The sequence below is a fragment of the Alligator mississippiensis genome, chromosome 10 (genome assembly GCF_030867095.1).
Source record: "Alligator mississippiensis isolate rAllMis1 chromosome 10, rAllMis1, whole genome shotgun sequence".
Lineage (NCBI taxonomy): Eukaryota > Metazoa > Chordata > Crocodylia > Alligatoridae > Alligator > Alligator mississippiensis.
In genome coordinates, this window is record NC_081833.1 from 16,888,957 (window position 1) to 16,899,930 (window position 10,974).

The window sequence follows — 10,974 nt, forward strand, 5'->3', positions numbered from 1 at the left end:
CCAGGTCATACCTGCTGGGCTACAGTGGCCTCCAGGGGAAGGACAATAGAGTGGGGACCCCTGAGCCCTGGAGGGGCAGCCTGCATGTTCCCCCACCCCCACTGGCTCCTCTGCACTCAGCGCTGGCCATGCTGCCCACCGCAGGGGGATCAAGGGGCAGGGGGCAGGGGGAAGCAAGGGGCAGGCATGTGTCCCGCTGTTGAATTTTCATAAGGTGGTCATCCTAGGAGAGAGTCAACATCTGAACAAGCAGTGGGTGACTGTAGCGACATGGAACCAGGCCACAGTGGATCACATTTCTTTCTTTCACAATTGTTTTGAAGGCTGGAAGGTGAATTCTCCTTCTTTCAACTATCACACTTCTCCCAGCCCCTCTCTCCCGGAAAAGCTTCTAGGACAATCATCCTGTGTACCCAGACCTCCAAGGAAGTGAGTGAGAAGGCAAATGCTCCAGTGGCTGGAAGGGATTCAGGGTTGATTGGAATCACTCTCATTTCCCCTTTCTGACAGGAACGATCACTAAAGGAACAGTGCGACCCGCTCCCTTTGTAACAGGAGGTTTCTGTCTCACTTCCCCATTGCACTGTCATTGTGTGGAGTAGTAGTGCCACCAACAAGAGCAAAGCAGTAGTAATCAGCTTCGTCCTCGGCTTGGACTCCAGTGATGGTCAATGTGGCCGTGTTCTCAGACTTGGAACCAGAGAACCGGTTCAAGATACCGGAAGGTCTCTTATTATCATTGCCCATAATGATCAGGGGGGCACTCCCAGGTTTCTGTTGGTACCAACTTGCTCCGAAACCACTAATGGTATTTGCTGTGCAGGTGAGTGTAGCAGTTTGTCCGGGACAGACGGACACCGAAGGCGGCTGAGTTGTCATGCTCTCAGCAATAGAACCTGGAACAAGAGAGAACACAAAGGCATGAAATAACCCCTCGTATCGAGATCTGCAGGCAGCCAGGGGACTAAACCCCCATTTCAGCACCTGAGCAGCATGCAAGGAATACGAGAAGTGGGGCCAAGGCCATGGTGGAAATCCAGACCAGCTCTGCCTCCTCAAGGAAACCAGTCACTGGCTGGGACCATACAAGTCTCTTTAACTCTCCACAGCTGAGATCGGCCCCTTCATGTAAATCTGCCCTCTGCTCACTGGCTGCTGCTGGCACCTTATTCCTGCTGATTAGAAAACCCCGGAGGAGAAGGGAGGGACTCTGCGGCCTGTGCTCCTTCCATGTTCATTGGTGTCAGCCCATATTGTGGCTACTCAAGTGAGGACAGAAGACCTGGGGAAACTGCCCTGTTTGCTTTACAAGGAGATAATATAAAAACCCCAAAGCCAGGACCCCCTGCTGCCCATTTTTGCATCCAGAAACCTTCCACAGGCCTCCTGAAATGTTTCCAGTCAGAACCTCCTGGTCTAACTACAAGGGAGATTACAGGCTGGAACAATGATCTAGTTGCTGGAGAAACCTCATGGGGCAGAAGTGAGAGATGGAGACATAAAGCACTGATGCTTTGAGACAGACCTGCTCAGTGAGCGGTGACGTTCGCCACTGCCTCGTGGACTCGTAGCACAGCCGGGGCAGAAGAAGGGGCAGCTCAGGACTCAGTTTGAACTAGTTTACTCTGTGAGACCAGGTCCCCAGATAGACTGGGCTCATCAAGAGCCATTTGAGGTATTATTTGTGTCAGGGGTGTGCAACTTCTTAGCAGCTGGGAGCTGCACAGCAGCGGCTACATCAGTGCAGTACAGACCGTCTCACCTCCTCGTACACTGATCCCCTCTTGTACTGTGCTGTAGCCCCCCTGGCCATGCAGCCTGCTCTGTACCACACTATAATACACCATCCTGCCCACTGAGGAGGAAGAGCCCGGAGACCTCAGCTGGGGCAATTAGGGCAGCAGTGGCAGGGGGAAGCCTGGGGGCTGCCAGTTCAACAGCCCTGATTTATATTACTGCTGTGTCTCAGGGACCCCCATCATAGGCATGACCCCACTGTTCTTCCTGCTTTATAAAGAGACTAGAAAATAGTCACTGCCCCAACATACTGACAATGAAAGGAGCAGGAACCAGTTGAACAACCTTAGAGAGCCCCCAGAAAGGGTCCTCCCAGGAACCCCCTGCCAAGTGTCAGCTGACAGGACCTGGGGAAAGTCTTGATGGATCCAGAAGCAGATATATGCCCTGAGAGGCAATTTGCACTATGGGATCACAGGCTGGAGATGACCAGTTCCTGGGGACTTCTATTGAATGGCATCCTTGTAGGCTTTCATACACCATATATATAAGGTCATGCACCATCTTGGCTGTTCAGCCTCTATCAGCAGATGGGAAAATGGTTCAGGGCATTGCCAGAGACATCCATACATTGGACAGATCTTTGGAGAGTCTATAGAAGTCAATGAGATTCATAGGAGTCTTGATCTGATCCATGTCTGAGTACATGTACATTCCCTCTATTGACGACCCTCTCTCCTCAGCCCATTTCACCCATGTAGAAATGAAAGGAGGAGAAGAATGGCCAAACTGTAGTTGGGAGACAAGAGGTGTGAACCAAAGTACCAGTGAGGGCTATTTTAAAGGAAGTCTGGTACGTGTGTTAGAGGAGCTCGGTGTGAGCCAGAAGACAAAGTTTGGATTCCCAGCCCCAGCACAGATATGCTCAATACTGTGCCCAAGGATATATCATGGGGGTCTCAATTTCCTTTTCTGTACAATAAATATGATATCTTATTGGATATAATAATTCACCTTTTATTCATCTCATTACCCACACTTCTCCCATTTAGGACAAGAGCTCTCATTTAAAAACAAAAGAGACCCATTCCCTTTCAGAGAAACAGGTTTGTGTCTCTCTTCTCCATCACACTGTCACTGTGAGAAGAGCTGCTGACTTTTTCATAAGCGAAGCAGTAATAATCAGCCTCATCTTGGGCCTGCACTCCAGTGATGGTCAACACAGCTGTGTTAGCAGATCTGGCACCAGAGAATAGGTCAGGGATGCTGGATGATCTGTTGCTGTTGCCATATATAAACAGCACAGGGGCACTGCCAGGTTTCTGTGAAAACCACTGTACATAGTTACCAACATTTCTTCCCGTGCAGGTGAGGTTAGGGGTTTGTCCTGGGGAGGTGGACACTGAAGATGCTTCAGTCATCACATAGTGGGCAAGGGAACCTGGAAGGGCAGAAAAATATTTACAAATAGAAAGACTCACTCCTGACTTGTATCTCACTTACCATAATCTTCTGGCTGCCAGGGGAGAAACGGAATGCAATGCAGTACCTGAGCGCTGCAAGGTGGAGCGGGGCACTGGCCATGGTGGGAATACAGACCAGCTCGACTTCCTGAAGCAAGCAGGTCTCGGCTGGGACCCTCTGACTCATTCTTAAAGCCTAGAGCTGAGAATAGCCCCTTCATGCAAATCTGCTCCCGGCTCACTGGCTGCTAAAGACCCACATGCATCCATCTGACAGGGATAGACACGTGAAGGGCTTGGCCTCATTCTTCCCTCTCTACTTTGATGTAAAACTGGAGGTAACTTCACTGGTGTTAGCATCATCAGAGTGCTATACAGAGGGAGTCAATGAGAGCACAGTCAGACCCTGCCTGTGTAACTTCTAACAGTTAGCCAAGTGTTTCTAAGGGGAAAGGCTGCCTTGCAGAGTCCCCAAATCCTCCAGGGTCGCTACAGCCATAAACGGATCATTCACAGAATATCCCAGCATCACTGGTCCTGCTCTGGGGAAACTTTGTCTTCCAGGGAAACAGGTGCTGCCCTGCCAAGACCACAGTCAGTGTTTCCACAGGAGGCTCCTGCTGTGACAGTACCATCCTGTAGGGAATAAACCACAGCCCTGGGTGCTGGTTATCTACACACCGGCACTGCTGGGAGCCAGAACCCAAAGGGCTCACCCTCTGCTCAACAGGGATCCATTCCCTAAGGGGCGACTGTGTCCTTGGGATGACAGATGAGATAGACTTGGGTCTCTTCTAAGAGAAGGTCTATTGGACTTCAAAACATGTGAGGCATTACTCTGATCTCACATTCACGCCGCTGGCATTCAGCCTCTCTGAGTATTTAGAAAAATGATTCAAGGCATCACTAGAAAGTATAATTTTGGAAGAATGCATAGCTATGTTCAAGTTTTGTTACTAGTCTTGTGCTGATCCATGCCTGACAGCACTTACCTTCCACCTATTCACAACCCTCTCTTCTCATCCCTGTGCTCCAACAGAAAAACGGGAATGGGGAAAAACCAGGGGTATGGACAGAGTTTAGATTAGAAGGAAGCGAGAGGAGCTGGAACATGAGCTGTTTTCTAAAAAGCCTGGTCTGTACATGATGTGAGTGCACGAGGAACTAGGAGAAAAAGCTGTCTTTTATTCCCCAGGGCACAGACCTGAGCTATGATTGAAGCCAGGTTTTTGTAAACCTCATTTTTTTTTATGTATAAAACAAGGATGGGATCTTACGGTTTTCTGTTACAATAACTGAGTGCTGCCTTCCCTTTCAAATTCACACAATAACAGAGTCCCAAGAAGAGACTGTGGTGTTTTGCCCTTTTTAAAATTAAAATGGAAATGGGTAACCAATATCTCTGTGGATGGGTTTAATATCTCTGCTCTTTGTGTTATTTTTTTCTTTTACATTCACTTGTGTCAGGGGCAAGGCTGGTGTCACACTCCTGCATTTTGTTAGCAGGCACTCCTGCCTCACGAGGGGCTGTCACAGCTCTGTGTGTCTGTATCTTATGCATGGATAGGCCTTTGAATCTGCTTTTCATGTGTGCTGGAAAATGTAAATCATTCACAGTTCACCCAGATATACTCCTGGCTCTGTGCAGCTTGTACCATGGATGGTCACTGGAACAGAAACAGACTTCGTCCTTTTTGACAATTTATGGGTAAGGCTTGCCCCCTGGTGTTTCCACTTATAATGATAGTCCAGTCCACTACCCATTTCAATATCCTTGTCGCTGCAGAAGGGAGAGGGGCTGACCCCCTCTAGTCCAGCTGAACAAAAAACCTATCTTTCACCTTGTCTGTGAAATAGGAATAGCTAATAGGGCTGTGCAAGTAGGGAACTATTCAATTCGGGTTTGGATTGAGCAATTCGAATGCCAGCGATTGGATTCGGAGCTCTGAATCGGTTTCATGCTTTGTTTCGGAGATTCGGCCATAGGGTATAATGGGGAATTAATTAAATATCTATACCTTTGTTGTCTTTTTGCTGATTCAGATGAAACTTGCAGGAGTAGTAGCCTCTGGAGACAGCATGAAGTCTACCAAGTTTCCAGGAGATCGGTGCAGGGGTTCAGAGGAAAATGCATCCCACATTTCTGAAAGCAAAACTCATGTCACGTGTTTGTGTTACACCACAGCGGGGTGAAAACCGCAGGTGTGCTATCCACTGCTGTGGCCACAAAGCCTGCCAAGCTTCAAGGAGATAGGTTCAGGGGTTGGAGGAAAATTGCCCCTCAAGCTGCAGACAAGCAAAACTTGTGACATGGGTGACACTGTGTGTGTGAAGGCGCAGCAGGGTGACAGCTGCAGGCCTGCTAGCCCCTGCTGAGGCCATGAAGTCTGCCAGCTGTCGAGGAGATCGGTGCAGGGGTTCTGCGACTCTGCACCTCTATCTGCTGACAGGCAAAACTTGTGGAATTGAGCAAATCGATCTCTTGAATGAGAATACCCCACGAGATTTTGACAGACCAAGGGACTAGTTTTGTGTTCAGCATATTGAGAGATGTCTATGAGACTCTAAAGATTAAGCAGCTGTGGACCTCGACATATCATCTCCAGACGAATGGTCTGGTGGAATATTTTAATTGGCCCTTGAAAAATATGATGAGAACTTGCATACAGGGAGACACAAGGAAGTGGGAGCTGTATATGCCTCCCTTATGATTTGCAGTCGGAGAGATGCTACAGGCCTCATGGACTGCTCCCCATTTGAACTCACACATGGCCATCATCCCAGGGGAGAGTTGGATGTGGTATGTGAGGGCTGGAGAAAGCTAGCGCTGGCGAGCACACGAGGGCCACATCAGGTCTCAGAATTAAGAGATCATCTAGAATGTGTATGGCAGGTTGTCAGGGATAACCTGGCAAGGAGTCAGGCATGACAGAAAGAATACCAATGACAGGCGAAAGAGAGAAAGGGAATTCCATGTGGGAGACTGAGCGCTGGCACTGCTACCCAGTAAATATTACTCGGCTACTATCCAACTGGCAAGGGCCATTAAGGGTAAGCCGGAAAGTAGGTCCTGGAGGCACCTCCTGAGGCACCTATAGAGGCCAGTATGGGATGAGTTAGATCAGATGTTGAGACAAGGTATTATCGAGGAGTTTTGCAGCCCATGGCAAAGTCTCCTGATAATAGCCCAAAGTCTGATGGGGCCATAAGACTGCGTACCGACTTTCGGAAGGTTCATTCGGTCTCTACCTTTGGTGACTTCCCCATGCCCCACATCAAGGAAATTCTTGAATGAATTGGGCAAGCACAGTTCATAACAATGCTACAGTTCACAAAGGCATATTGGCATAAACTGATGGGGGCAGTGGATAAAGTGGAAAAGGCCTTTGGAACGCCATTGGGTTTGGTTCTATTTACACGAATGCGCTTTCAGTTGCACAGTGCCGCAGATTCCTTCCAAAGGTTGATGGACTGACTCCTAGCTCCCCATCATGCCTATGCTGTTGCATATATAGATGATATTATAATCTTCTCAGAGCAATGGGAACAGCACTTGAAGCATCCGGAGCTGGTCCTTATGGAACTCTGCTTGGCCAGGCTGATGGTGATCCCTTAGAAGTGTCCCCTGGGACATCATTTGGGGCAAGTTTTTATACACAGTTCAAGGTCCCATCCCTGCTATTTAGCCACTATTGGCAGATGGGGAAATGGTTCAGGGCATCCACAGGGATCAATGAACTGGACTGATCTTTAAGGATCTTTTGGAATCTGTAGGTTTCATAGGAATCTCAGTCTGATCCATCTTTGAGTGCACTTACAGTCTCAATATTGAGGGAATATTAATCCATCCTTATCCCAGTTCACCCACACAGAAACAGAAGAAAGAGAAGAAGGGCCAGATTGTAGATGAGCAAGAAGAGAGGCCATCTAGAGCTGATGCGAGGGCTATTTTAAAGGAGCACTGGTCTGTGTGTTAGATCAGCACTCTGGGAGACAGAAGACAAAGGTTCTTCTTTCAAATATCTCCCTTCCTCTTTCCCTCCCCCACTGCAAAGTCTCTTATAAAAGTCTTACTCTGTACACAGACAATCCTGGACAGAATGCTAAATTGTCCCTGAGCTGACAGGAAACATTTCAGGGTTGATTGGGATCATTCTCATTGTCAATCTCATTATGAACACTACTTCCATTTCTGACAAGAGCTTTTGCTAAAAAAAAAAAAAAGTCAACAATGTGACCCATCGCCTTCTGGAGCAGCAGCTTTGTGTCTCCCTTCCCCATTGTCTTGTGTCACTGTGACGAGCACTGCTGTCACTATGCCATGCCTGACAGTAATAAACAGCTTCATCCTGGGCCTGGACTCCAGTGATGATCAATGTGGCTGTGGTCCCAGATCTGGCACTGGAGAATCTGTCAGAGATGCTGAAGGGTCACTTGGTAGTTTCATATATAATCAGCACTTGGGCACTGCCAGGTTTCTGTTGACACCACTACACATGGCCACCAACATTTCTTCTGGTGCAGGTGATTTTAGCAGTTTGTCCTGGAGAGACAGACACTGAAGGTGACGGAGTCATCACATACTGGGCAAGATAGCCTGGAAGGGAAGAAGAAAATGTGTGGATAAAAAGATGCAATATTGACTTGAACCCCAGTTACCAAGATCTGCAGGCAGCCAAGTGAAAACCCAAACCCACCGTATCACCTGAGCAGTATGCGAGCACCACAAGCAGGAGAGGGGTCCAGGCCATGGCAAGACTTCAGACCAGCTCGGCTTCCTGAGGCCAACATGTTCCTGGCAGAGACATCCCGATTCCTCCTTAAAGCCCCAAAGCTGAGAACGGTGCCTTCATACAAATCTACTTCCCATTCACTGGCTCCTGTAAACACACCACACACGCCCATCTGACAGGGCCATGGACACAGATGAGAGACCCGTGGCCTCATTCTTCCCTGCCCTACTATGGTGTAAAATTGGAGGTATAGAATTTTCCACGACCATCCCTCAGGTTTCTAAGCACCTTTCCCGAAGTCCCCGGAAGTGTTTGCTCCTTTTTCCTTTTGGAGGTTAAAATTAAACAAGAGGAAACATGAGATTTTGAGTAGATGTTATTTCTGTGCTCTTCTTCTTATTCCTTTTTTTATATTCACTTCTGCTAGGGATGAGGGTGTTGTGATCTTTCCATATCTGGTGGGCGGTGTTTGTGCAGCACAAGGGGCTCTCATACTTTTGTTGCTCATCCTCCCAAGGCAGGGCCCTTAGAAGTGCTTTCCATGGGGGTTGCAAAACTAAAGTCATTCATTTTTGTAAGGAGCCTGAGGTATTTTGAGGGGAAGAGCCATCCAAGGCTGATCATCAGTACTGTCGGGAGGACTTTCCTTGGGGGTGTGTGACAAACAGGAGATTTCAGAGCACATCTGAAAAGCCCCCATAAGGCAAACAAATCCCGGGTGGTCTGTACAGCTTGTACCAGAGATATCCTTGGAACCAGCCAGGGACTATTCTTCTTCCTGGACACCTAATGGGTAAAGATTTCCCATTGGTGTTTATAGACACTATGGTAATGGATAGTCTTCCCATCTTCCCATAGTGCAGGTTGTTTCTGAATGGAGAGTGTTTTTCTCTGGCGGGCATGTGGGGCTGTGAGAGAGGAACACAAACAGCTACTGTTCATCAGGCTGGGAAGCGATTGAGAAACCAACTGGAATCTCCCCTTTCCTGATGTTTCTGGGGTGCAGCTGAAATCTGTGATATCTCTCAGCAAAGCTGGACCAACCAGTGTCTCCAGGGAGGAATCACTGGGGATCCCGGCTTCCAGACAAACCTGGTACAACCCAAGGGATTGCAGTTAGATTTCCTTGGAGATTTTGAGAGTTCAGTTGACCAAAAATTGTAGGTGGAAGGGCCTGATGCCACCAGGGTCAGCAGCAAAGGGAGCTTTTCCACCATTGCTTCCGTGGACACCAGGTGGACAAGAGAGACAGTCAATACCTGGCTGCTATACAATTCTATGGGACACTGTCTCCAAAAGCCCATCAGTAATTACCACAGTAATATCTATCCCTCCTATTCAAAGCAAAATTTCTCTTTTCTCCTGGTCAGGATGCAGTGGGCCTGAGAAGTTGGAAAGAAAGAGAACAATGATCAGAAAAATGTATAAAATGTAACCTCCAAGGTAGCACAACTTGCAGCAACCAGCCGAGCCAGGGAGAAAGAGGTCACAGAACACAAGCATCTCTTTTTTTTTTGGTAGGCAACCATCCATCTTCTGTATCGTGGTGTACATGAAAGAGGTCTAGTCAGCTGTGTGATGAATCTGTTTGTGGCGGTCAAGTCCAATTCAAGAGCGACATGGCTTGTTTGTTCCAAGTTTCACAGATCCATGTTTTGTCTGAGTAGGAGCTCAAATATGGAGTGTGCTGCTTTGCTTCCATCACCTGGATCAAAGCCATTTCATGAGCCTTTCACCAAGGAAGGTAGAAAAAATACCCTGCACAGCTCCTGATCTGCACGTGAATACTTCAAGGGGAAGAGGGCCCCAGGTCATGGTGGGAATGAAGACCAGCTTGGTTTCCTCAAGCAAACTGATCTCTTTTAGAGACCTGCTTTCTTAAACCCCCAAAGCTGAGCCCAGAGGTACATATGCACTCTCAGAGGTGACTTACCCCATGGGATCACAGCTGGAGGCTGAAGGGTTGGTGCAAGGGCAGTTCTCTTGGACATCATTCAGGGCAGGCTTTCACACAGTTCAAGGTCCCATCCCTGCTATTAAGCCACTGTCAGCAGGAGGGAGAGTGGTTGAGGACATCCATAGTAATCTTTGAAGAGCTGATGGAGTTTGTAGGATTTCTCAGAGTTTTGCTCAGATCCATGACTGAGTTCCCTTGCATTCCCCCTATTGACAACTCTTTCTCCTCCGCGCAGTTCACCCACACAGAAACAAGGGAATGCAGAGAAGGGACAGATGGCAGATGGGAAAGGACAGAAGCTAACTAAAGCTGCAGTGTGCTATTATAAAGGAGCATGGTGTGTATGTGTTTGATGAGCACTGGGGAAACCAGAAGAGAGGTTCTTCCTTCAGCTATCTGCCATTCCCCGCACCTCACCAGCTACAAAATTCTTATATAATAAAAGGCTTAGTCTGTCTGTCTGTCTGTCTGTCCATAAAGCTTCTGGCCAACTGCACAAGTGCCGCTGAAAGGGTAGGCGGTGATTGGCTGGGCAACCAGGGCTGCGCGGGCCCAAGTTTGCACCACTGCTTGGGAAGTTTGGCGATGGGGAACACACTCTGGCCGCCTGAGCAGCAGGAATTCCCCACACCTTCCTGCCTGAGGGTGAAGGGTGGGATCATGGTGGCAACGCTCCCCTGCCACCCAGTCCTGAGGCCTCCCGAAAGAGCCAGCAGGGAGGGGGAGGTGGTGGGCAGGGAGGGAGGGATGGCAGCGGGGAGGCAGGCAGATGTGGGTCAGGCAGACCCGGAGCAGTGGGGTGAGTTGGGGGGAGTGAAGCTGGACCCAAAGCGGCAGGGGGGGAGTGGGGCTGGACCCAAAGTAGCGGCGGAGAGAGGGGGAGTGGGGTCGGACCTGAAGCAGTAGGGAGTAGGGCCGGACCGAAGCAGCAGGAGGGAGGGTGGGGAGTGTGGGGGAGAGGGGGAGTGGGGCTGGACCTGAAGCAGCGAGGGGAGGGGGAGGGTTGAGCTGGGTCAGACCCGAAGCGGCAGTGGAGGAGGGAGCGGGGCCAGACCGAAGAGGCAGGGGGCGGTGGGGAGCGGGG

At 49.2% G+C, this 10,974-nt stretch overlaps 1 gene segment (V, D, J or C); it reads right to left on the reverse strand.

Annotated features, from left to right (window-relative positions):
- Positions 1-567: 567 nt before the first annotated feature.
- LOC132243485 (immunoglobulin lambda variable 3-1-like) lies at positions 568-8,197 on the reverse strand. The segment is given in 2 exon segments: positions 568-896; positions 7,906-8,197. Coding segments are annotated over 2 exon segments (375 nt in total).
- Between the last annotated feature and the right edge of the window lie 2,777 nt (positions 8,198-10,974).